The 27,126-nt window shown below is 40.1% G+C and overlaps 1 protein-coding gene across 2 annotated transcripts in view; it reads left to right on the top strand.

Moving 5' to 3' along the window:
* Positions 1 to 1,076: 1,076 nt before the first annotated feature.
* ITGA8 (integrin subunit alpha 8) overlaps positions 1,077 to 27,126 on the top strand; it is a 212,046-nt gene continuing 185,996 nt past the window's right edge. For both annotated transcript variants that reach the window (XM_004049094.5, XM_063709912.1), the window contains exons 1-2: positions 1,077 to 1,516; positions 2,184 to 2,317. In XM_004049094.5, coding sequence (XP_004049142.4) covers positions 1,308 to 1,516; positions 2,184 to 2,317 — 343 coding nt within the window. In that variant the 5' untranslated portion in view covers positions 1,077 to 1,307. The remainder of the gene's footprint in view (positions 1,517 to 2,183; positions 2,318 to 27,126) is intronic.

Genomic DNA, 27,126 nt, shown 5'->3' with positions numbered 1-27,126 from the left:
GTCATTTAATATGCCCAAGATGCCTTTAAGAAAGATTTAAATAAAATCTCAAGGGCTGGGCAAGGCGGCTTACCCTGAAATCCCAGCACTGTGGGGCTTAGGTGGGAGGATCGCTTGAGTCCAAGAGTTCAAGACCATGTTGAACAACATGGTGAGACCCCCATCTCCTTAAAAAAAAAAAAAGAAGAAGAAGAAGAAGAAGAAAGAAAGAGAAACAAAGAAAGAAAAGAAATTTTAAAAGTCAACTCGAGGTGGCAGGATGGCTTGAGGCCAGGAGATCGAGACCAGCCTAGGCCACATGAGCAGACTCAGTGTCAACAAAAAAAATTAGAAAATTAACCAGGTGTGATGTGTCATCTGCAGTACCAGCTAATCAGGAGACTGAGGCAGGAGGATCACTCGAGCCCAGGAGTTTGAGGTTTCATTGAGCTATGATAGCACCATTGCACTCCAGCCTGGGCGAGAGAGAGACCCTCTCTCTAAAAAGAAAAAAAATAAATAAAACAAAGCAAACCAACCAAACAAACAAAAACAAAAAATTCACACACGCACACACACAGGGGCGCGCGCGCGCGCGCACACACACACACACACACACATACACACACACACACACACACACACAGACACCCAACAACAAAAACAAAAACAACCTCGAGGCTTTCTTGTTTATGAGTTAGCTCTGCCAGGCGGTGGGGTGGACTTAGGGGAGGAGAGGGTTGTTGCATTTCAACTTTAACTCTCATCACAGACGTGCAAAGCCGTGAACGCTGAGGTCAGGCTGCAGAGGTGATGAAGAGATAATTGCTTTGCCCCTCCTGGTGGTGGGGTTGTTTTTCACATTCTCCATCCAAGCTGCGCCTTTGACAGAACTGGAGCAAGCCCTCGCTCCACCTGGGGCATTGCTTCTAAAGCAATAAATAGCTTGAGGTGACAGAGACGAACCTGATTGTCCTTGAGATGGGACTGCAATAGAAATCCGGGCAGCCCGAAGAGGCACCCAGCGCTCCAGCCACCAGCGGGGCCGCCCGGGAGTCCCTGGCTCTAGACCAGCCGCGAGGAGGCGCCGCGAGAGCGCTGGTCCCTGCCCCCGGCCGGAGGAGGGCTAGAGCGCCTGGGCCAGCCCCCCGAGCCGGCTGGGTGGGCGGGCGGGTGGGAGCAGACGCCGGGCACTGTCACCGCGGGTGCACCGAGCGCACCGACCGGGGACACGGGCAGCTGGGGACCGCCAGATTCCACCAGCGCCCCTTGCCCCGCAGGGGTCCTCGGCTTGCGCTCCTGGGTAGCAGCCACCGGGGCGGAGGGAGATGTCGCCCGGAGCCAGCCGCGGTCCCCGGGGAAGCCAGGCGCCGCTGATCGCGCCCCTCTGCTGCGCCGCGGCCGCGCTGGGGATGATGCTGTGGACCCCCGCCTGTCAGGCGTTCAACCTGGACGTGGAAAAGCTCACAGTGTACAGCGGCCCCAAGGGCAGCTACTTCGGCTACGCCGTGGACTTCCACGTACCCGACGCCAGCACGTAAGTCGCCCGACCCGGGGAGGTGCGCGCGGGGGCGAAGGCGCTCCCAGGTCAGGTCCCAGCGGCTCTGCCGCGGAGTCCCCCCGCAGCCTGGGATCCCCGTCCTGCCGCCTGCCCGGGGTCTCGTCCCTCTCCCCGCCACCAGCCCCTTCTCTCCCCTGCCATGCTAGATGTGCCTTGTGAACTTTGAGCTAGAGACATGCCACTTGCATAGAACACGCAAGTCCTGGGTGTTCCAGGTACCAAGACGGACGCATCCTACAAAGGAGAGAACAGGACCCAGAAGACCCAAGGCAGTTAAAATCGCCACCACAGCGAGGTCTGTTTATGCAGAGCCTGTAACCATTGCGTCTGGGCGCAAGAGCTGTCGGCTACCAGCAGCTGGGCTCTGTCCTTGGCTTCCTCCCACCCCACCCCCTTCTCTCATCTCACTGTACCCACAGAGCTCCACCTAGAGAAGCAGGACCGTTTGCATTCTCGCAAACCAGGTTGCGGACCCCCATAGGTTTCCAAGAGGAAATCAAGTTTGACAGTCGGTCCTCATCATAAATACGTTCATGCCCTCCACGCCTGCCCCAGTGTCCCCGGGCAGGAGGTTACAGAGACTGCATTGCATGAGCACGCTTTTGTGGCTCCCAAAGAGTGACTTTCTCCAACCCTTTTGCAGAGCGAGTGTCTTGGTGGGGGCGCCCAAAGCCAACACCAGCCAGCCCGATATCATGGAAGGGGGAGCCGTCTATTACTGTCCTTGGCCCGCGGAGGGGTCTGCGCAGTGCAGGCAGATACCGTTTGACACCACCAGTAAGTGAGATTTGTCCTTCTAAGCTGTGGGCCTGGGTTTGGAAGAACCAGGGCCATCCCAGAGGCGACTTCCCGCTGTCTTGGTGCGCTGCTCGTTTAGCTTGTCTGATGTGTCCGTATTGTGGGCTATGTGGGTCTCTAGAGAAATCAGTTTTTTCAACTCTCAGTTAACTGAAGGAAGACGTTTAGTGAACCCTAGAGAAAGGACACTATTTTGACCCTGAGTGTTTGGATGCATCCTGGCAACTCCTGTTTCTTTACCTTTCTGAGATGAGCATTTTCAGGGTGAGTGGACGTTTTGGAGAAATACAAAAACTACGTCCTAACTTTGACTGTGGAGAGAATTTGGTTGCTTCTCAAGGACAGATCTGGAAAAAGAGAGATCCTTAGCGTTTCCAATACCCAAGCTCTGGAGGCAGGACTTAGCTGCTGCAGACCCAGACATCACTCCGTGTTGCTGTTTAATTCTTTACAGAAAGAAAGAATTTTCTTTCAAAGTATTAGACATTGAATGCAAACTAGTGCAGGCAGAGTGTGGATGGATTACATTCATTTCCAAAATCCCTAGACAGATGTTTCTTATTTAATTAAAGGGAAAATACATTTTAAACAATTCAGTCTGGTTATGTTTCCTCTGGTGTTTTCTCTTTAGAGCCTGAGAAAATAATTTAAATGCAATGCTTTCAAAAACATTAACACCGAATGCTTTAATTTTTACCACAAAAACTTTATGAATTCAAAAGGTATATATTATCAGAAAGCAAACATCTCTTTCCAGAAAAATACGAATATGTCAGCTTGAACAATGGTCCTTGATAAATAATCGTTTAAAATACCTTTTGTGCCACACAACTATTTTATGACATCATACTTGATTTCTTTGATTTTTAATTGTTTGATTAGTGTGTATATGGAATTTATGCAGAATATTTTCACAGAATTTCGATGAAATTGGCTGGATGATGTTTACTTGTTACTATAATTTGTATCTTTTATGTTAAAGGAGAAAACAATTTCAGTTTCATAAATATGAAAATATTTCAAAGCAAAACATACTATGCAAGCATTACCTTGAATTATGACCAAATTAGGAAAGTATTTTACAAAAGCATTGGAAAATTATATTTTTGTCATGCCTGTCTATATATGGTCACAATAGCTTATCATTTTATTAAATATTCTGTTATTTTATACCAGTTTTTATAAGCTATTACTTTTAAATTTGAGTATTAGCAACCAGGAAGATTAAACCTTTTGATGTTAATTTGTGACAGAAATCTTTTAATTAGTTATTTTATCAAGACTTGAGACACTTTCTAGCTACTGCTCTCTAGTTAATAAGCTTCGTAAACCAGAAGAATTAAACATTTAAACATAAAATTAATGCCATTTTAATAATTCATATCCAAATCATTTGTATTTTTAAAAGTATTTTAAGGCAGGCCAAATAAAGACATGAATCATTAACATTATTTGAATTTACATTAAGGAAAGTATATTTTGAGACATGGTTGATGTATTTTCACCAAGAAGCAATTTATGGTCGTGGAAAAGAATTTAATAATCTTCTTGTATAGTCTCATAACATCAAATCAGGATCTGATTAGTATTTTTTCTTTTGATAAAGGAAGAATCAATGTCTGCTCAGATAAGTTACAACTGACTTACTTTGTAAGTACTCATCCCAATAAATGTCATAGGCCAACAGATTAAAAACCAGAGAATCCAGATGTCAACTATGAATTCAAAAAATAACTGACCACTCCTAACTGAAAATTTTCAATATTAAATTACAATAGGTAGGCCAGGCGTGGTGGCTCATGCCTGTAATTCCAGCACTTTGGGAGGCCGAGGCAGGTGGATCACTTGAGGTCAGGAGTTCAAGACCAGCCTGACCAACATGGTGAAACCCCATCTCTACTAAAAATACAAAATCAGCCAGGCGTAAGGGTGTAATCCCAGCTACTTGGGAGGCTGAGGCAGGAGAATCGCTTGAACCCGGGAGGGAGAGGTTGCAGTTAGCCAAGATTGCGCCATTGCACTCCAGCCTGGGCAACAAGAGTGAAACTCCATCTCAAAAAAAAAAAAAAAAAAATACAATAGGTTATATTTTCCAAGTTCATTCTAAAGCAATTGCTTGAAGCCTTGAATTCACTCTCCCATACAGAACTAATGCTGAAAGATGTGCTTTGGTTTCCAGAATAGCCCACAGGAATGCACTTAACCCTTATTGTAGCTGAATTATATTTGCAGTAAAACAGGTAGGGGACAAACTAGAACAAGTTGGCAATTAAACAGAAAAATAGTGTCCAGAAAAGGTCAGTGTTACTTGCAGAAGACAATGTCCTCTTTTGTGTAGGTTAGGAAAATGTCTAGATATCTCAAAGGGCTTTAGAGATTGATGCTGCTCATTCCACACTATGTTTTATTTTACTTCCAAATATATAGTGGTTTACTTGATAAATAGATGAATGCACTAATCCTACTATTATACTTATCAACTACAATCATAATAATTTCAGAATTCATAAATGGAACAAAGTGAGAGAAAGAAAGGGGGAGAAAAATCAATGTTCCTGAAATAATTGAACAGGAAATTTAAAAAGCAAGGCAGGAAAGGCTACACAAGTTTGTGAGAAATGAATGGTCCATGACAGAATGAACAAGGCTGTGACCTGTGAAAGACAGGGAGGTCCCACTGGAAGAGGAGAAAGGAATTGTTGGGAAAAGAAAGTTCCCCATGTTGGCCATCAGGGGGTACTATGGGCCCAGAAACCTTGATTGCCAGTGGGAATGGCCTGAAAATGGGTGTGGGGAAGGAATCCACAGGGTCACAGCTCAGGTGTTTGCTACCAAGTGGTTGCTCACCCTCTATACCTCATCTGTGCCAATTGCTTTGTCCTTATACCCTCAGATAGTGGAACTGGCAGTGGCGGCTACTTGATGCAAAGCTGTGCAAGTGAAGAAGGCACAGCAGACACCAGTGTAGCTATTTCCATTCTGAATATCCACTTCGTGGACAAAGTAGAATGTTAAAACCAAAGATGAAAGGTGGAAACAGATATCACTGGTTCTGGGTCCTGAAGTCAGTGTTGCCAGAGGCATCCCATTTATAGATCACTACTATGTACCAGACACTGTACACACATTGTTTCTACTACATAAAACAAATCAAAACAACTATGTAAAACTCATTCTGTAAATAAGGAAACTGACATCAAAGGTATACCCAAGACGGTACAGTGGTAGGCGGTAGAGGCAGGACTGGAATAGAGGTCTGCCCAGTTCGCAGCCTGCTTGTTCCCCTCACCTTCCTTCCAGAAATGGGGAGAGGATTGACCCTGATAGACTGCAAGTTCAGGATTATGACTAAGCCCCCAAGGAGCTTCGGAAGGCTATATTCGCCTTCCCTCCCTCTCCTCCCTTCCCCTACTCCAGCAGTGGCTTTACAATTCCATTTTAAATTATTCTCCAGAGAGGGGTTGAAAAGGATAAACAGTTTTGGTGGAAGCGTTGTGGAAGCAGGGTTTGTCTTGGTGGGAATGATGGGTCGCATATGCCCCTGGTTTGCTCAGACTCCCACAGAATGCCCCTTCATGGTCTCCGATAAGCTGCCTCCTGAGTTACTCTCTGCTCAGTGCCAGTAACGTATTGTTCTCCCCCGAAAAAAAGGAAGAAAAGTTCTCTGCTTAACTAAGTAGTGGCCCCAAATTGACATCCGCATAATGGAGTGTGATGTGTCAGGCATAAAAATGTATATTGCAAATATTCATCTGTCAAGACATCAGTGACTTTCCTGGTCTTTTACCCTACTTTTACTACAACATCTGAATTCAAGACATCCTAAGTAAATTTGACCTTTCAATGAAGTTGTTTCAACTTGTTCAGGTCCTGGGGTGTCTACAATTGGGTATTCTGCTCTGGTAACCAACTAAATTCTCTCAGCTTAGACTTTGAAGGAGACAGCCCTATAACTGAGTCCCAGAGTCCAGTTGAGATCCTGTTCCTCCATTTATTTAAGGTCAATTGTCATTTTCTAAAAACTGCCTTTCAGGTTTTTTTTCATGAAATAATCATTATTTCTTTTATTTTTACCTTATCATATAACTTGATTTTCTTTAACATTTCTCATGATAAATACAAAAATAGAGGAAGCTTGCACTAGGCCCAGCACTTCAAATGCATGAATACTAGAAGCATATGCTGGTGGGGGAGGTGCAAAGAGTAGATAATTTTCCTGCTCTGTACAGAATCAAGGGGTTCCAAAAAAGCACTTCTCTCATCTCCCTTCTGTCTTTCCCTCTTTACTTCAATAGAAGAAAATTCCTCCTATCACCAAATTGGTTTCTTTCACTTTTGTCTCAGGAACTCTTTAAACTATGCCCCATGTCTTAAAGAGTTTAAAATATCACATCTGCCTAATTCATGCCTCTCGCTTCTGTGTCTACTCCAAGGTTCCCTTTCTTCTTTTTCCTACATTTTCTAAACCAATGCATGGGTTAAAGAATGTTAGGCTGTAACCCTTCTGCTAAAAGGGAGAACGAATGAGACAATGAAACGGACTGTCATCTTTGGAATAATGAAGAGCAAATTGCAACATAGTTCCAAAGTATGGCATACAAGTATTTGATTGTTTTAAATGCTCAAGTAAAATGTTTGAGGAAAAAGGTGATGTGTGCTAATTAATTATGATAATCATCAAAGCACTAATAATGACAGAGAAGCAATACAGCTGGGAACCAGTCACAATTAGGAGCCCACATAAGAAGCTGACAGGAAGAGGTAGGAGGTGCCATTGAGATTTGGAAGTCATCTGAGAAAGACTACTAGAATTTGCCTGGCCTCAACTTAGTATCTCTGTGTTAAAAAATATAAAATAAAAATAAAAGGAAAAAGAAAAAGAAAAGAAAAGAAAACTTAAAATGGAAGACAATTGGATTAGGATATTTCAAAGCTCTGGATGACAAGGTTTTTGTTGGAATTGCGGGAGACCGGAAGCCTTTGTTTTGGGGGGTCTGTTTTATTTTGTGTTGAGTGATCCCACAATGAGAAGCAGCTTAAAGCATCTGGTTCTGCAACTGGCTTAGGGTTGTTTTTTGATAGTGTTCAGTGTGCCCTTTTTCTCATATGAGGGTTGGGAAACATATTGGCTGCATAAGTCTTGCCTTTCTAGTTTCCCCAGAAAGAAATCAGTTTTTGTTCAGGAACAAAGAAAAGAAAAATGTAGGTTAGAGCTACCCAAGTAAATGACAGAGGAAATAACATAAATGTGACAGGACTTAGGGACAGGAGAAATCTGTGCTCTTATACGTTCAATTGGAAGATTACAAAGGTGGGGGAAGAAGGAAGCCCAAAGATAACCTCCTCTTTTCAAGACTTAACAATGAGAGTAAGTTTTGCTACTCAGAAAAAAAGAAGCAGTGTGTGCACACATGCACACACCACAATATTTGCAGAAATCTTCCTCTGCTAAGTCCTGATCCAGCTGAGTCATCAAAGGTGGTTTAGCTGGATGTCTTACTTATTATTCTAGAAGCAATTCATGATGGCTACTATGACTGGATATGTTGGCATGACAGAGGCAACCATCATCCCTAAATTTCTCTCTGTTTGTTCAGACTTCATGCAACAGAACACAACTGAACCTTGGTATGAGAAGGGAGGAGGCAGCGGTCCCTACAGCCCATAGCAACTGAGGAAGCAATTAGAAAAAGGAAGTCCTTGAAACTCCAACTAGAAATGGGAAACAGATCTGCTGTATGGCTAGTTGAGCAGTATGAGCATTAGGCACCCATTGCTTAATCTGCAAAATTCTTTAAAGAAGCTGGAAGTCTGTGTGAGGGAACAGGCTTCAAGGTTCTTGGCAGGAATATTCCGTGTAGGCTCTGCAGCATGCTGGGAGAAATGGCTTGAAATTATCTTGAAATAGTCTTGAAATTATTCTGAAAGGAAAAACGCACTTTTACATTTAAGCTGACAGGTTGAGATGTGCACATTCAAACTTTCCTTGTTAGTGTATAACGAGTCTTGTATCTGGGAAATGCATTGATGGAGAGAGTTGCCAACTTTACGAAAAAGCTCAGCTCAGGGGTGCCCTGATGGATACCATGACAGTACATGAACATGGACTTTTTTTATTTTATTTTATTTTTATTTTTTTGAAATGGAGTCTGGTTCTGTCACCCAGGCTAGAGTGCAGTGGCACAATCTCAGCTAACTGCAACCTCCATCTCCCGGGTTAAAATGATTCTCCTGCCTCAGCCTCCCAAGTAGCTGGGATTACAGGTGCCCACCGCCATGCCCAGCTAATTGTGTGATTTTTTTTTTTTTGTATTTTTAGTAGAGACAGGGTTTCACCATATTGGTCAGGCTGGTTTTGAACTCCTGACTTCAAGTGATCTGCCTGCCTTGGCCTCTCAAAGTGCTGGGATTACAGGCATGAGCTGCCACAGCGAGCCATTGAACATGGATTTTTGAGGAAGATAGCTGAAAGAATAATTATTGGCTGAAAGACTAATTATTGGTTTTATTAAAAAAACACTCATTCATCCTTTAATCAGCAACCATGTTGAAAGCATTTTAAAATAATTTTTATTTTTCAAAATTCAGCTTAAATACATGTTTACAAAGAACATATTTCTTGCATAAAGCAAGGTGTTCCTCCATAATGAAATCCTAACATAGATTAAAGTAATTTCAATTCCAGGTTACATGATAAGGAGATTTAAGATATGCAAGCTAATTGTGACTAAGTGATTTACACTTAAAACCAAATACATCTAATACACCAGCTATGGACTGCTATAGAATTCAGGTGGGCAACTCTTAGATGAATGTCACTAGATGGTCTGGAAGGAGTGGAGCTCCACCTCAACCCTGCTGAAAGGCCAGAGTTTAGGTCTGTGGTGTTTAGTGTATTGGCCTGAAGGTCTGCAAATTGAGAAACTTTCCTAGACCCATAAACACTGAAGAAAGTGATTATTTACCCTTTCTTTCTTTTTTGGGGGGGGTAAAATTAAGGTATAGATTATGAAAATAAGTCTTTATAGAAGTGATTTCCAGGCATTGGGAGTGGAAGAGATGAGTTGACTCCAAAGGTGTAATAGCAGGGAATCTTTTGGGGGGGAGGTCGATGGAACTTTCTATATCTTGATTGTGGTGGGGGATACATGACTGCCTGTATTTATCAAAACCCATGATGCTGTAGATCACCAAAAGTGGATTTTATAAATATGTAAATAAATAATCTATATTAATATGTAAATAAAATAAATGTATAAATAAATATGAACAAAAAGATGAAGAGAAAAAACCTTTATGGAGAATGCAAGAGAGTTACATATTTGATATGATGATTAAATGTGGTTTTGTGGCTGTTGCTCTGAGCCCATGGGCAATAAGCTCTTAGGCTATGGGAGGGTCTGATATAACACCACCTGGGGGTGTAAAGACACAGATCCCTGAGAAGCATAGGCCACTGCTCCTAAGTAAGGCTGAACGATTAGTCAGATCATCATGTAGGAACTTCTTCAACATTCTTTAAATAAAGGATCATATGTTCCGAATGTGTTTGATAAGAAGAGTGTGAATGCAAACACGTTGCATAAGAATATCTATGCAATGAAGTGTTGTTCCTTGTGTCATTCCTATATCCTTATGAAATTCAGGCACAAAATTCCCTCACTGGTAGTCACTGAAGAGAGCTCACTTTAAACACATGATTGTAGTTATCAAAATTAGTATAATGGCACTGCAGGGTATTTACTTAGAAACATTTGGTCAGTTTTCTTCTTCAGCTCTGATATTTGACATATGGACATAAATTTGAATATGATATTGCAAAAAACCCTGTATCAGTCTGCCCTGACTTCCAGGACATACTGACACGAGAGAGAAGGGCACACACCACTGCAACAGGAATAGGTTTATTCAAGGATCTGACCCGGCCCACACTATACGCAGCATCTCACCCCAGGTATAGCAGTGGAAGCCAATCTCCTGTGGCCAGGTTGTAGTTCTATTCCCGTTGTCTCAGTTGTCAGAGCCTATGATTTCCCCAGATGTCTCCAGCCTATACCTGCCCCCTCTTGCCTCACTAGTTACACAACTGATCTCTTTGTCACAGTGCCACACAGCACAGTACAGCTTGTCTCTCTAGAGCACAGCAAACAACTCTTGCATACACACGTGTTGCCACACACCGTGCACCATGTCCTCCTGCCTTCTTAGCCACCCAGGACATCTTATCTTCCAGAATGATTTTCTGATACTTCAGGCTTCTCTCCTCCTATAGTTCCCACCAGGATACATGTTTCGGAAATTAATTCTAAAGTAGCTACAAATCCTTTTTTAAAAAGAAAGAAAAGGGACACAACACTAAATAAGTAATGTTTTTGAACACCCTATATGTGGGTAGTCAATCAAATTACGGCATAAAAGCACACAATTAAATATTATATAACCATTAAAAATGAAGTCTACAAAGAATCAAGATTAACATGAGAAGATTTGTGTTTCAATGGTAAATAAAAAACATAAAAGTCAAAATTGTGTCTACAACTTCTTGAAAAATATAAGAAGGAAATTGTAATGAGAGACTATCTTTGGGAAATGTGATTAAAACTGTTTTTTTCTCATGCATTTTTTTTTCTTGTTTTCAAACCATGAACAAGTATTTATTTATGATCAGGAAAAATAATGAAAAAATTAAACACACAAAAAAAATTCTAAATGAAATGATTGAGTTCACTAAAGTGCTGTAAAGATTAACAATAAAAGATCAGAATTAAAGCTCTGGATTAGAAGATGGCATCTTAGTTGTTCCCTCTCTTGTCTTGGGAGCTGATGGTTGACTGGTTTAGAAATGCATTTATTTATATAAAGTACCTAGGTTCTAAAATACTAAAGATCAACGATATTTTCAGTAACAGTATGTGTAAAAATAAGAAGATGCAGTGTAAGTCTCACCTGTTTTCATTCTAGATTATCTTTGAAGATAGAAATACAGACCTGTTCTGACATGGCAGTTTCAAGAGCTGTTTGTGTGTGGAATAGCTTTTGAGTGTGTCTGAGTAAGACGAGCTTGCCAGAAGTTTATTCACAATCTATACTGCAATCAGTTCACAAAACTTGTTATAAGAGCGCATAGGAAAGAAATCAAGAGTGACCATAGGTCCAGATAATCCCATAGACCTTAAAATATGTAAGGCATTGGATAGAGTCAAGACATCCAGATAAACTCATGAAGTAGTGTCAAACATCATAGCAGAAATTGGTATTTAGTTCTTGCTCTGTTATGTATAATAATGAGATTTTTTTTCCTTTAAAACATTATATATGTGTCAAGGATGAGTTATAAAATCTACCTAGAGCATTTCTTCTGGGGTGCGCCATTCTACTTAGTCCCAAGTAAGATTTATAAATGTTCTGTAAAGGTGTGTCTGTTTACTAAGTAAAGAGTGTGTCAACACACTTGCCAACAATCTTGGTTGAGCAGAGAAAAGTGAGAAGTTTCGGGGAGGAGAACTGACAGAATGAAAGCTGGAGCAGCGTTTCTGAAAATCTCTTGCACATTATTCTTTTGTACGAAAATGAACAGAAAAGGTTTTATGTCAACTGAGTTGGTAAATGGCTGCATCTGCTCCCTTTCTATGACACTTACAATGCATACTCTCTTAGAAAAGGCACTAAGAATTCACAAACGAAATCAACCTATTGGATTCATAGGATGGGGCCTTTGTTGACATTCATTATTTCTCCTCACATTTATGAGGCCAAAGCAGACCCAAATGGCTGTAGAAACAACCTCGTATCTTTGGCTTAAAGCATCTAAGGTTTATTTCTTGCTCACACTGTATGTTCAGTGTGATTTGATAGGGAGGCTTGGCCAGTTCAAGCCACACAGGGACCCAGCTTCATGGAGACTCCTTATTGGCACGGGTGTCTGAGATCACCCTAATTGGAAAAGGGGTGTGTCTAATTGCACACTGTCTGCTACAGCTTCCACCTGGAATTGACATTTATTATTTAACATATTTTGTAGGCCAAACCATGCCTAGGAGGTTTGCTGTGCCAATTTGTTTAACTATGGAAAACTTAACTGCACCTATCAAAATTGTATCTACCATCTTTAAAAGAGCATGAGAAAGGAGATGCACACAAACAGATTGTCTTTGGGAAATGTGATTAAAACTGTTTTTTTTTTTTAATTTTGCAGGACACGTCTTTAGGACACTCAGTTCAAATACACAGTTATTGGGGGCTACAGTGTCAACCCCTTCACTTATGAACAGACACATGGCAAGGAGAGGATGTTTTTGTGAACAGATTCAAAGATATGAGTGAGACTTTTGTACCAACACTCAATCCCCCAACCTGTTCCACCTGGTCTCCACTGGAATTTTTTTTTCTCTTTTCTTTTCATTTCTCTACTCCTGTGATAGATTATCCATTCTTTACCACAAAGATTACCTGGGAAGACTGGATGACCTTCTTCCTTTCACTCTGGTTCCTCAGGTGACATATTATTAAATCATTACACACTTTAACACACTTTTACTTATAAAAATGTCATCTAAGGGGGGAAAAGAGAGTTGAAAATAAAGCTTAGCATTATCAAATGGTAAAATTAAATGTCAGGGGCTACTATTTGCAACATTGCACAGGCAGATGCTGTTCTTGACGTGGAGTATGTCCACTAACAAAGCCTAAGATCTTGCCCCGTCGGACGGGGTTCATAGGAACAGCCAGCGACCAGTGGAAGAAAAGAAAGCGAAGGTCAAGAGGACAGAGGATGGTGTGTGTGTGTGTGTGTGTGTGTCCGTGTGTGCACATTTATTTTAGCTTGGGCAGGCCATTTGCTTTCCATTGCTACTATGACAAATTACCACATGCTTAGTGGCTTTAAACAACACAAACTGATTATCTTTTTTTTCTTTTTCTTTTTTTTTTTTTTTAGAAGGAATCTCACTCTGTCACCGAGGCTGGAGTGTAGTGGCACAATCTAGGCTCACTGCAACCTCCACCTGCCAGGTTCAAGCAATTCTCCTGCCTCAGCCTCCTGAGTAGCTGGGATTACAGGCACCCACCACCACACATGGCTAATTTTTGTATTTTTAGTAGAAACGGGATTTCACCATGTTGGCCAGGCTGCTCTCGAACTGCTGACCTCAAGTGATCCACCCATCTCGGCCTCCCAATGTGCTGGGATTAAAGGTGTGAGCCACTGCACCTAGCCTTGATTATCTTATAGTTCTGGCATCCAAAGTCTAAAATGGGTCTCCCTGGGCTAGCATCAAGGTGTTGGCAGAGCTGCATTCCTTCTGGAAGCTCTTGGGAGAACCTATTTATTTCCTTGCCTTTTCCACCTCCTACAGGTGACCCACATTCCTTGGCTCTGGGATCCTCTCCCTTGTCAAACTGGGTCTCCTTTTTTGGCCTCTTCCACCTGATAGTATCCTTATCATTACATTAGGTCCAAATGTATGATCCAAGATAATCTACCATTTTGAGGTCAGCTGATTAGCAACCTTAATTCCATTTGCAATCTCAGTCCAGTCCCTCTTTGCCACGTAGCCTAATATAGTCAGTTTTGGGAGATTCAGATGTAGCCCTCTTGAGCGGTATTATTTTGTGTACCACAGGTGGTCACAAGAACTTTCATTGAGGAGGTGATATCTGAGCAAGGACCTAACTTGAGTGAGGAAAGGAGCCAGGTGGTATCCAAGGGAGACATGTTCTAGGTTGTAGGAGTGTCGGTGTTAGAGTCTGGAGATGTGGGTGTGCTTGAGAAATGGAGAAAGGTCGCTGAGCTAGATAAAAGCAAATCGGGGCAAGAGTGATAGAAAATTAGGCCAGAAGGCCAGGTATAAGCAAGATGGTATAGTATCTTCATGGCCAGGGTCAGGATTTGAGATTTTATTCCAAGAGTGAGGGGTAGCCAATGGTGGGTTTTGAGTAAGGGAGTAACATAATTTGAATTATGTTTTTTAAAAGATCAGTTTTGGTCAGTCATGGGGGCTCACATCTGTAATCCCAGCACTTTGGAAGACCAAGGCAGGAGGACCACTTGACACCAAGACTTTGAGACCAGTCTGGGCAATGTAGCAAGATCCTATCTCTACAAAAAAGTTAAAAAATTAGCAGGTGCAGTAGTGTGCACCTGTAGTCCAGCTACTAGGGAGGCTGATGTGGGAAGACCACCTGAGCCCAGGAGTTAGAGGATGCAGTGAGCTATAATTGTGTCACTGCACTCCAGTCTGACAGAGTGAGTGACAGGAGAGAAAAAAAAATGGATCAGCTTAGCTTTTGTTGAAAAATAGACTATAGACAAGGAAGAGCAGAAGCAAGCAAGCAAGGAGACTAGGTAGAAGACCGTTCCCTTTCCAGCGAAAGGGAAGTATGGCTGGGATTGAGTGGTAGCAGTTAGAGCTGAGAAATGGGTGGTTTGGGGATTTATTTGGAAATGCAATTAGTAGGTTATCATTATGGATCAGATGAAGAGTGCAAAGAAAGAGGAAATTTTGGCCTAAGGAACTAAAGGAATAAGACTTAGAGAAGAGTGGGTAAGGAGCATGTCTTAGATGAAATACCCAGGGTTGAGTCCAGATATGTGAAATTTAAGATGCTTGTTAGACCTCCCAACAGATGTCAAATGGGCATTCGGATAAATAAACTGAGAGCTCAAGCAAGATGTCTGAATACAAAGATAATATTTAAGGTCATGACTTAGGGAGTGAGTGTGGATGAAGAGAAGAGGAGAGAGGCAAAGTGAGGCCAAGACACAAGAGCAGAAAAGAGATGAGAATGAGTTTGAGATTGAGTCCTGGGGCACCATGACATTTACAGAAATACTGGGGATTTGAGGAGGATGTGTACAAAACACAAAGAAGGAGCCACCAGTTAGGTAAAAGAAAGCCATGAAGCCAATAAAGAAAGTCTTGTGAGGTGAAGTGAAATGAGGATGGAAATTTAGAACATTTGATTTGGCAACTGAAGGTTATTGATGACTGAAAAATCCAGTTGCAGTGGAGTGTGCCAAGAGAGAATGGGAGATACGGGAGATAGCCAATAGGAGAGAGTAAGTGTGTGTAGCCATTTTTAAAGTTTGGCTATATATGGGACCAGAGAAATTTAATAGTTAAGAAGGTATTATAGCTTGATTATAGTCTAATAGGAATTATCAAGTTCAGATGACTGTAAGAGAGAGAGAGCACAGTCAGGAACCAATTTCTGAGTGGAGGGAAATGCAGGGGATTCCTCTACAAGTGGAAGGATTGGCCTTAGAGCAGCAGAAACGCATTTCATCTGCAGTGGCAGGAGGGCAGGCAGAGTCAGGAAACAACTGAGAATGAGCTGCTGGATTGGATGGCAGGAGGAAGAAAATGATCTTTTCTCATTGCTTGCATTTTCTCATTGAAACAACAAGCAAAGTCACCATCTGAGGTTGAAGAGGTCAAAGAGAAGGTTGGGAGAAAAAGGAAATTCAAAGAGTAGTGACAGAATGGGAAAGTGGAATCATGAAATAATAGGATTACCAGACAGGAAGTTGGATAAGTAACCTTTTGCCTCTGTTCAGCCTATAGCATGGCCCTACCTTTTTGGGTAGGATTTAAGAAGATCTCCCATAGAATAATTTCCTCTCGAGTGTTAATCTTCCCTAAGGATAAATTACAGACACAGAAGGTTTGAATTCTGTGGTGCCTATTTTGTGTAACATTGGGAATGGTGACTTTAAAAAAACAAAAAACAACAACAACAACAAAAACCATAATATGAACTGTTCTGTTAGGTGAATGGTTGGGACCCTTTACTATACCTTTTGGCAGCAGGCATGAGATTCTTAGAAATATAAGACCATGTAACAGGAGGTAGTGTAAATACATTTTCAAGTGTTATTGGGAGGCAAATTTATACAGCCTTCATCGTGAAACCCAATCCTATCCTGTATTTAAAAGCACTCCTTTGAGGCCATATTGAAGAAATTTATGTCAGTGAGTCACCTTCCTGAGATGCCCATGCTGAGAGGTTTTCATTACTTCTTGAAGCAAATAAATGATTGGGTACTAAACAGAAGCATGCTGTGTTCCTGGCCATCAGAAGTTGACATTGAAGCCATATTGAGAGTTCTCATTTCCCCAGCTGTACCTGTGACTACGATATGTGATCCTAGGTAATTATTCCAAGCGTGAAAAAAATCTAGAGGTGAAAGAAAGTATGAAAGATTCAAGTACGAAGAAAGCTGAAAGAAAACCATTGTGGTTGAGAGTGACAAAGATGATACTGGCAGGGGAAGGGTTTTGTAAACCTGGTTTTGCATTTGAGAAAAGTTGAGATTTGAGAAACAACTCTGGAAAGAAACAACTCTGGACAATGTAGCAAGACCCTATCTCTACAAAAAAAATTAGCAGGTGCAGTAGTGTGCACCTAAGAAACAGGTGCATTTGAGAAACAACTCCGGCTTCAGGATAGAGAATGGATTTGAAGGTGGCAATGCTGGAGGAAGGTAGACTGGTCAGGAAGCTGTCACAGCAACAGAGGCTAAAGAAAATGATGACCATAACTAGGGAAGTGGCAACAGGGATGGAAAGAAGTAGATGGATTTGGGAGATAACAAAAGGAAGCATCAACAAGAATTGATGACTCATTGAAATATGAGAGTGCAAGATTGGTGATCGTCAAGGATGCATTCCAAGGTTCTGGCTTGGTTAATGGGGTTACCATTATATTAGGTAAAAATAGTGAGCAAGACAGACATCCTCTGATCTCACAATATTCAACTTTGACGGCATACTAGTGCCTGGCAGTTCTAATCCGGTCTTAAGTGCTGTAACAGCAGAAAGTGAAGAAGGCTTCAGGTGTTCAAAATAAGGACTCCTGTGCTTGAATCAATGGGGGGCTTTTGTGTGTTGGGGGAGGATTTTCAGAGAGTACAACATAAAAGGTTGGAGCTGAAGAGTGGTGTGTCTGTGTGTTTGAGCATGCCTATGTGTGCGTGTGTGCGTGTCTGTCTCTGGGATGGACAGATGAGAGAAAAAACTGTTCCAGCCTCTATTGGATGTAGTGAAGTCAGTTGCAGAAGATGAGGTCCACGTTGTCTCAATCAATACAATCCACTGTAACCAGCTCTGTGTGTCACACTGTTGCATCATACTTGGGGGTTTTGTTTTTGTTTTTAATCTGATCTGGCACAGATAACTTATCATTTCCCTTGGAAGAGATAATTCTTTCATTTCTCAACTCCCAATTTCCCTTGCATTATATCCAAAATATTATTTGCATCGTATAATCCATAGGTATTTCCTGACCAAATCATACATACTACTTAGTCAATTTATATGTGAAAAACATTCTGAATGATAGTATGTGATGTGGAAAAGCCATTCATATTTACTACCAAGCAAATGTCTGAAGAACACTGGCTAGGCACTATCGGTTATTCAAGACAGGAAGTTAGAAATGTGATCTCCGTTCTTAAGGAAGACAGTCTAGACACGAAAATAATTACAGCAGAAAATTTATATTCTCATCCAGATCAGGAAAACTATACAATAGAAGGACTAATATAATCTGTACTGTTGCTATTACAAGCCCATATTTATGAAAATGATTATTAAAACTCTAAAAGCATGCATTTAACTCGCTTAGCTTTGTTATTATAGTATTCGATTATATATGAAACTGAATATTTAAATAGCGATATGAACAAATAATTTAAAAGGGAAGTTTCATGATTTCCAGGAAAGAATAGTTTATTTCACTATGAACTAGAGGAACAGTCTACAAGCTTCTTAAACTCTGAATGAGTTTACCAAACTGAACAGTGACTAAGTCCAGGGAGTTGGATTCTAATGGCCTTTCACTTGCTACCTTATACAATTCTCTATACAAGTTTTGTTACTTTGTACTATTTGAAAATTTTGAAACAATAATCTCAAAGAATTTCAATTTGAAATGATAGTTTTGAGCCCTACCTTTTAAAATGGGCTTTTAAGGAGTGATTTGAACAAGTTGGCAAACAAGGAAAAAAGGAATTTCACCAAAGAAATGTCTGAAAGAAGGCCATGGAACGAGACTCAACAGGGAACAGAAAGAAAGTTAACCCAAATGGAAAGGAAGCCCAGTCAATACCTAGAGCTCAGGCTGTGGGGTCAAGATCTTCACGTGGGCCATGCGCGGTGGCTCACGCCTATAATCCCAGCACTTTGGGAGGCCGAGGTGGGTGAATCACCTGAGGTCAGGAGTTCGAGACTAGCTTGACCAACATGGTGAAACCCCATCTCTATCAAAAATACACAAATTAGTTGGGCATAGTGGGGGCCACCTGTAATCCCAGGGACTCGGAAGGCTGAGGCAGGAGAATCGCTTGAACCCGGGAGGTGGAGGTTGCAGTGAGCCAGGATAGTGCCGTTGCACTCTAGCCTGGTCGATAAGAATGAAACTCCATCTCAAAAAAAAAAAAAAGTCTTCAGGTGTGGAGGGCAGGGTATTTATATTTGATCTATCATGTAAAGATAAGAAAATTATTTAATATGCATGTAAGCATGCACATATTTTTATATAGTATGCATACATGATATAGATCATAAAATATTCATTTAATCAAAATAACACATCTCTCGAACATCGTAAGGAAAACTGTGATATTCTTTAAAGGTTTTTCAGAGTGGTTTTGGAGTATTGGGAGCCATACATTTGGAAGTTTAATTTTCTGTGATATAAAAATCAATCCAGGTCCTTTTCTTGGATTTGTTTCTTGTAGACAAGGAGTTCTCTAGCCAAGGCTGTTTTATTTTGAATTACACATACGAGTATTCCCTGTTCTCAGATGCATCGTTCCAATTAGAAACTTTTATAGCATAAATTTGACTATCATAAAGATTACAAACACATGATTAAGGATTTATTTTACCCTTTTCGTGATTAAAAAGGTCTGGATAGCTCCTGCAACAGCTTTAAGAAAATCTCCAAGGAGACAAACTTAAAGTGATGACTGAAGGTTGTAGGGAAACCTACTGTTTTCTCTACTGGGTCAGGGGCTTTATAAATAGTTTTCAAAAATTATCCTGTCTGCCAAAATGTTTGGTCACACCTGTGTGAGTTGCAACTCTTCTCTTCTGTCCCAGGGCGATCTCTCCTCACTTCGTGTAATTCCTCTCATTCCACTAGGCTAAAAGATTAGAAAAATCTGCTTACAGCCCACGTGTCCACCATATTCCACATCCCCTCACTCCTGCTCTGAAATGCATATTCCCATGAAGAAAAAAAAAAAGAACCAAAAGCTGCCAATTTCAGAGAGATAGCTTCAAAGGCCAGAAATGGAGGATGAGTCAAATCAATTGTATTGATACCACCCATCTAAACTTCTTGGGTTGACTTACAGATCTTTTCAGTTTATCTTTAGATTTTCCCCTTTTCAGACCACAGATGTACTAATACTCACAGTAAAGGCTCAAACGATTCAGAAATATACTCCATGAAAATATAAAAGCCAATGACACCTGTATATTCCCTGCTTTCAAGATAACCATCACTTATAGGTTAGTGTCAATACATACACACACAAGCACAATCACAATCACTCATACACATCCATGCATAGAATATTTGACTTTTAAAGAAAAGTGGGATCATACTGAACAATGTACCCTTGACAAACTTTTGAATGAATAGATGGGAACTTGGTTATTCATTCATCAAACACTGATGATCTACTATGTTTTAGGCACTGGAAAATGCAGAGGTGAAGCAGACAACATCTCTGTGGAATCTATGTATATTCTCAAAGGGTAGATAATACCTATATAAAAACATAGATTTTTAACTCCTATATAGTATTGTATACTATTGCAGTAAACATGCCAATATGATCATCTCAGATAGTGGTAAGCACTATGAAGACAATGTAAAGGGGTAATGGGAGAGTGAATGACAATGAGTAGACAGAACTGGTGGCTTAGGGCTTGTGTCTCTGAGGATGTGGTACTGGAACTATTCATGTCCTTAGCCCACTTTTTGATGGGATTGTTTGTTTTTTTCTTGCTGATTTGCTCGAGTTGTTTGTAGATTCTGGATATTAGTCCTTTGTTGGATGTATAGATTGTGAAGATTTTCTCCCGCTCTGTGGGTTTTCTGTTAATTCTGCTGATTATTTCTTCTGCTGTACAGAAGCTTTTCAGTTTAATTAAGTCCCAGCTATCTATCTTTGGTTTGGTTGCATGTTTACTGCATGCGACATCTTATTTGCATGTTTACTGCAATAGCATACAATACTCTCATCTGAGTAATGAGAAGAAGGCAGCCAAGTGAAGCACTGTGGGAAGAGCATTCCAGGAAGAGGAAATGCAATGGCAAGACTGAAAATGCTGGGTGTGTTCACAGGACAGGAAGTTGGTGTGTCTGCAGGTTGAGGAGCATGGGGAGGCAGGAGGTGCTGAGATTGGAGAAGCAATCAGGGGCCAGACAATGTTGGTCCCTTGGGCCAAGTCAGGTTTTATTATTGCAGAGGTGGAACTATAAATCACTGAGAAGAAATGGATTGCTCAGTAAGTGCTGTGGGGGCAAGTGGCTTTTCATATTGAAATAAGAAAAGTATCTCTGCCACTGTATAAACAAGAATAAATTCCAGATGGACAATAATCCCAATTAACAGAGTTGAAAGACTAGAAAAATATTGGAAGATGATACTTGCCACATTTATGTGGGAAAGAGAATCAGTAGGCAAAAATATATGAATTATGAATCAATAAAACTAATAACTAAACAAGAGAATGAGCAAAGAATATAAACTGGCACTTCACAGAAAGAAAAAAGTGAATGGTCCACAAACAGGAAAGGATGATCAGCCTTACTAAAAGTCAGGAAAATGCAAATGAAAACAAAATGAGGTACCATTCCATGGTCATCTAGACTGGAAAATATTTAAAAGTCCTCCTGTAATAACAAAAGTCGAGAATCCCTCACTCCTCCACTGCTAGTGGGCATAAAATTGTAGCTACTTTGGAGACCAGTTGGCATGTCTAATCAAAAGAATATGATCATTCTCTATGACCCAGCAATGTCATTCCTAGTTTGGGTGCCAGAGAAAAACCCTTGTACATAGGCACATGGAGGTGGATATATGAATGTTCAGAGCTCAGAGTAGAAGTGGGAAAACTGGAAAAAAACCCATAAATGTTCATATGTAAATGGAATGGATAAATAAAATGTAGACTATTATTCAATAGATGCAATGCTATACAGGAGTTAAAAAGAATGAGCTAGACTGATCTATGTGTGTATGTATCTATCATCTGTTTTTCTATACATTCACTCATCTATGTTTCTATATATCTATGTATCTAGCTAGTTAGCCATCTATCTATTCATGGATATTTCTCACTAACATAAAACTGAGGGTAAAACACAAGTACAAACTGCTAAGTACAGAAAATAGAATGCCATGTTTTTGTTTTTTTGTTTGTTTGTTTTTGAGATGCAGTCTCACTCTGTCTCCCAGGCTAGAGTGCAGTGGTGTAATCTTAGCTCACTGCAACCTCTGCTTCCCAGGTTCAAGCAATTCTCCTGCCTCAGCCTCCTGAGTAGCTGAGACTACAGGCATGTGCCACCACACCCAACTACTTTTTGTATTTTTAGTAGAGGTGGGGTTTCACCATGTTGGCCATGCTTGTCTCGAACTCCTGACCTCAGGTGATCTGCCTCCTGGACTCCCAATATGCTGGGATTACAGGCATGAGCCACTGTGCCTAGCCAAATGCCATGTTTTCTTAGGCAAAGACTTTATAATCAAGAACCCAAAAGCAAATGCAACCAAAACAAAGATAGATATCTGGGACTTAATTAAACCGAAAAGCCTCTGCACAGCAAAATAAATAATCGCCAGAGTTAACAGAAAACCCACAGAGCGGGAGAACATCTTCACAATCTATACCTCTGACAAAGGACTAATAATATCCAGAATCTACAAAGAACTCAAACAAATCAGCAAGAAGAAAACAATCCCATCAAAAAGTGGGCTAAGGACATGAACAGACAATTCTCAAAAGAAGATATACAAATGGCCAAGAAGCATAGGTAAAAATGTTCAACATCGCTAATGATCAGGAAAATGCAAATCAAAACCACGATGTGACACCACCTCACTCCTGCAAGAATGGCTATAATTAAAAAATTTTAAAAAAAATAGATGTTGGTGTGGATGTTGTGAAAAGGGAACACTTTTACACTGTTGGTGGGAATGTAAACTAGTACAACCACTATGGAAAACAGTGTGGAGATTCCTGAAAGAAATAAAAGAAGATCTACCATTTGATCCAGCAATCCCAGTACTAGGTATCTACCCAGATGAAAAGAAGTCATTATATGAAAAAGATACTAGCATATGTGTGTTTATAGCAGCACAACTTGCAATTTCAAAAATATGGAACCAGCCCAAATGCCCATCAATCAACGAGTGGATCAAGAAAGTATGGTATATTTATACACCGTGGAATACTACTCAGCCATAAAAATGAATGAAATAATGGCATTCTCAGCAACCTGGATGGAATTGGAGACCATTATTCTGAGTGAAGTAGCTCAGAAATGGAAAACCAAATATTGTATGTTCTCACTGATAAGTGGGAGCTAAGCTATGAGGATGCAAAGGCATAAGAATGACACAATGGACTTCGGGGACTTGGGAGAAAGGGTGGGAAAGGGGTGAGGGAATAAAAGACTACACACTGGGTACAGTGTATGCTGCTTGGGTGATGGGTACACCAAAATCTCAGAAATCGCCACTGAAGAACTTACTCATGTAACCAAACACCACCTGTTCCCCTAAAACCTACTGAAATAAAAAATAAATTTAAAAAGAAAATATAATACCATTTTTCTTTACTTCACAAGACTGCACCAAAGACTACTCTATCAACTGTCGGCAAACTACAACTAAAACTGGCCCACCATCTGTGTGTGCACAGCCTATATGCTGAGAGTAGTTTTTATATTTTTAAATGGCTGGATATATGTTTTTAAAGAATAATATTTCATGACACATAAAAGTTATATAAAATTTGATTTCCATGTTCCTATATGAAATTCTATTGGAACACAGCCAAGCCCAAGCCCATTATTTAACATACTGTCTATGGGCTGCTTTTGTTACAGGGCAGAATTGAGTAGCTGTGACAAAGATTATACAGTTTGCAAAGCCTAAGACATTTATCTAGTCCTTTACAGGAAAAGCATTGTAGACCACAGCCCTGTATTATTCATGACATTATTTTTTAAATGGCCAGAAACACATACATTTAATTCCTGATGGTGGCAACCTCTGGAGGGGGAGGAGGGAAGAGGAATGGAATGGGGGACAGGTGTCAAAACGTGCCGTAATGTTTGTGAATCGCAATTTACAAACATTGTCCATTCTTCACAATTATTGATTCTTCCTGGTGAGAATACCTGTGTTTCATGTATTAAAGTCCTTATATTTCTCTGTACTTTTAAAAAACCTCAGAAAAGCTAAAAATACATGTATTGTGTAGACATTTTTCTGTATCAGTGCATACAAATCTATCATATGTGTATAACAGTTGAATCTTAGTCTATCTTATAGATAGCAGATGTTTCTTTTTGAGTCCCTTATTTATAAACATTTAAGTTGCTCCAGTTTTTGGTGTCACAGTGTAGCAATATTTTCATACTATTTCTTGTGTGTGTGTGTGTGTGTGTGTGTGTGTGTGTGTGTGTGTGTTTTAGAGACAAGAAAGTACTTACTCTGAGACTTTAGAGACAGAATACTCTTACTCTGTCACTTAGACTAGAGTACAGTGGCACGATCCTGGCTTACTTCAGACTCTACCTCTCAGGCTCAACTGATCCTCCCACCTCAGGCATGGGCTACTATGCCCGGCTATTTTTTTTTTTTTTTTTTTTTTTTTTTGGTAAGAGTTAGGGTTTTACCATGTTGTCCAGGCTGGAGTGCGGTGGCGCTATCGTAGCTTACTGTAGCCTTGAACTCCTGCCTCAAGCAATCCTCCTGCCTTGGTCTCCCAAAGTGCTGGGATTACAGGCATGAGCCACTGTGTTATTATTTCTACTGAACAAAATACTGAAACAATTTTTTGATCAGAAGGAAATACACATATAAAATTAGGATATGTGGTGCCAAATGGCTGTTCCAAACTTCAGCATGAAATTATTGTCTTGAAGTAGAGCAAATGTTATTAATTTGGAGCCAGATTGGTAAGTGACAAGTGATAAGTTATTACTGCTTTAATTTGAGGCTCAGGTTGTCTCTCTCAATTTTCAGGCTAATTTATTTTTACCTGTAATGCCTGTTCGGATCCTTAGAAATCTTTTTCTATTGAATTTTAGTCTTTTTCTCATTGATTTGGGGACTCTTACATATTACATATATTTCTCCTATTCTTGAAAAATTTTCACTTTGGTTTTCGTTTATCAGTTTGGTTAATCACCTCCTGCCACTTAGAAAACTTGACATTGTAAGCAGTCACTATAAAAGCTTTTCTGAGCTTCTGCCTTTGCTTTCTCCGTAGTTTCTGATATGATGAGAGGCTCGCTTAGGTAACTAACGGGCTCCATCCTCTCCCAGAACCACTGGTCCTTTTGCGTTCTGTGGGGTTGACAGTCCTCCCGGGGTAACCCGATGCCTTCCTTCTGCTTCAGAGGACAGGCGGCCCTACCCTAAATGCGTTGTCCCATGTCAGTCAGCAGGTTTGGTTAGGAAAACAGAAAGCACATTGAGTATTACAACTAGGAAGGAATTTCACGCAGAGTCTGGCAGGCTTTCATGGACGTTGGCAAGGATAGGGTGTGAAAGTCTGGAAAGTTGCTACCTGCAGATCAAGGAATCTGGAAGTTCAGGGATCACAGGACTTGATCTCTGCTGTCCAAAGGACTAAAGAGGTGATTGTCAGGAGGATATGTGGGAGCTGCTGGAAGAACATCACATCTGTCACTGCTGATGTTCACATGCTTCCTGAGGCTGTCACCAGAAAACAATGGCTTCTCTTTCTTTGCCTGTTCTCAAATCTCTCCTGAGCCTCTCATTCATTTAGAATCCTGCTCATTAGAAAGTCTAGGAAATGTATTTTCCATACTTTCAGTCCTTGCCATAAAGAGAAGAGACTGGAAGGGCTAACACAGTGCTGAGTATTGACAGACATTACTTGGAAGTAGTTTTCACTAAAGGTCAGATCAAATTAAATCAAAAACATCCTCTATGCATCAAAGTTTCATTGAGCACTAGGTTGACATAGTACTGAGCAGTGTGTCAGCTTATTTGGCATGAAAGAACCTTGCTTAGAAAAGAGAAATAAGAAATTAGGGAAAGCGCACCTTCAGAGTCAACCCATATATACCTTACTTATTTGAAATTGTATTCAATTACAATGTTAGGTTCAAAGTCAGATAATTTATCGAAATAATAAAACAGAATTTTAGAAAGGTGATTTGTTGACTTCAAAGGTCAATGAGAGGAGGACACACACAGATTAAAAACTCGTCTCAGTACACAGAGACCTGGGACAGTGGAATTCTGCTCTGTTATAATCCCTGGATTGGATATGAAATTAATGAAGCCCGTTCATTTGTACCCTTGGTCCAGAAGAAAAATATTACTGCAAAATTGCCCAGTTGACACTTGCAATCAAGTTATTACACAGTTCATCCTATAATGGCAGAAAGGATATCTTGGGAATCACACAGGCAGAATTACATAATTTTAACTAGCAAAGGAAGGTCCCGTTCAGAGCTGGCTTATTTTTTTCCCTAGAATTCATTTGCTTCCTCACTGAAGTCTGCTCTTCTGAAGTCCTTTTGGGATCTCCTTTAACTCTGTTTGAATTTTTGAGGCACTGGTCTCCTTTTCATGGTTAGTAATTTTCAGACTACTGTAGCACTTTCTCCCTGTGTGTAATCTAAGCCACATTGACAATGTTGTGAGGTGTCATAATTTCGTTCCCGAGTGCCACAAGTCACTACTAACAACATATTATACTTTTGTGTCTGGGAGGTTCTTTTGAATTCTTGGACTTAGGTTGAATTTCTAGGTTCCTAAGAGAGAGATATATATGTCTACATATATATATATATATATATGTAGGCATATATAGATATAATTATAATATATATTAAAATATATTAAATATATTAATAAAATATTATATTTACTATATTATATATCTATTTTATATATTTTATATATTATAACTATAATATATTAGATACATTTTTATATATTATAAATCTATAATATATTACATACATTGTTATATATTATAGATATATTTTATATATAATAGATGTATTATAAATATAAATATAAGATATATATAACATATATGATATATTATATATATGACATATGATATATTATCTATATAATATAGATATATGATATATTATCTATATAATATAGATATATGATATATAGTATATAGGTATATTATAGACATAATATAGATAGATTTTTAAAAATATGTATATATTAAAGCCATTGACCTTCATGTAGTTGTAACGCTGCAAGATCTCTGTAGTACAACATCAATATCCCAGCTTAAGGGGGGATACCTTAAGCTGGTGATACCAAGCTGTGATACCAAAACACAGACTTACGCTGTCTTCAACTATCTTAAGCTATCTGTCATTAAGAGATTTAAAAAGAAAAAAACCTATGGACCTTCAGCTGATTGCTACAAGATTTCTGTTTATGACTTCCCAATTTACAAAGAACTTTCACGCTCACTTATCTCATGGAACCTTCGTGACTTTATGACCACCTGTGCAGGAGGAGAAGGGGAAGCTAT

Source organism: Gorilla gorilla, chromosome 8 (genome assembly GCF_029281585.2).
Source record: "Gorilla gorilla gorilla isolate KB3781 chromosome 8, NHGRI_mGorGor1-v2.1_pri, whole genome shotgun sequence".
NCBI lineage: Eukaryota > Metazoa > Chordata > Mammalia > Primates > Hominidae > Gorilla > Gorilla gorilla.
This window is presented reverse-complemented; position numbering and strand designations above follow the sequence as displayed.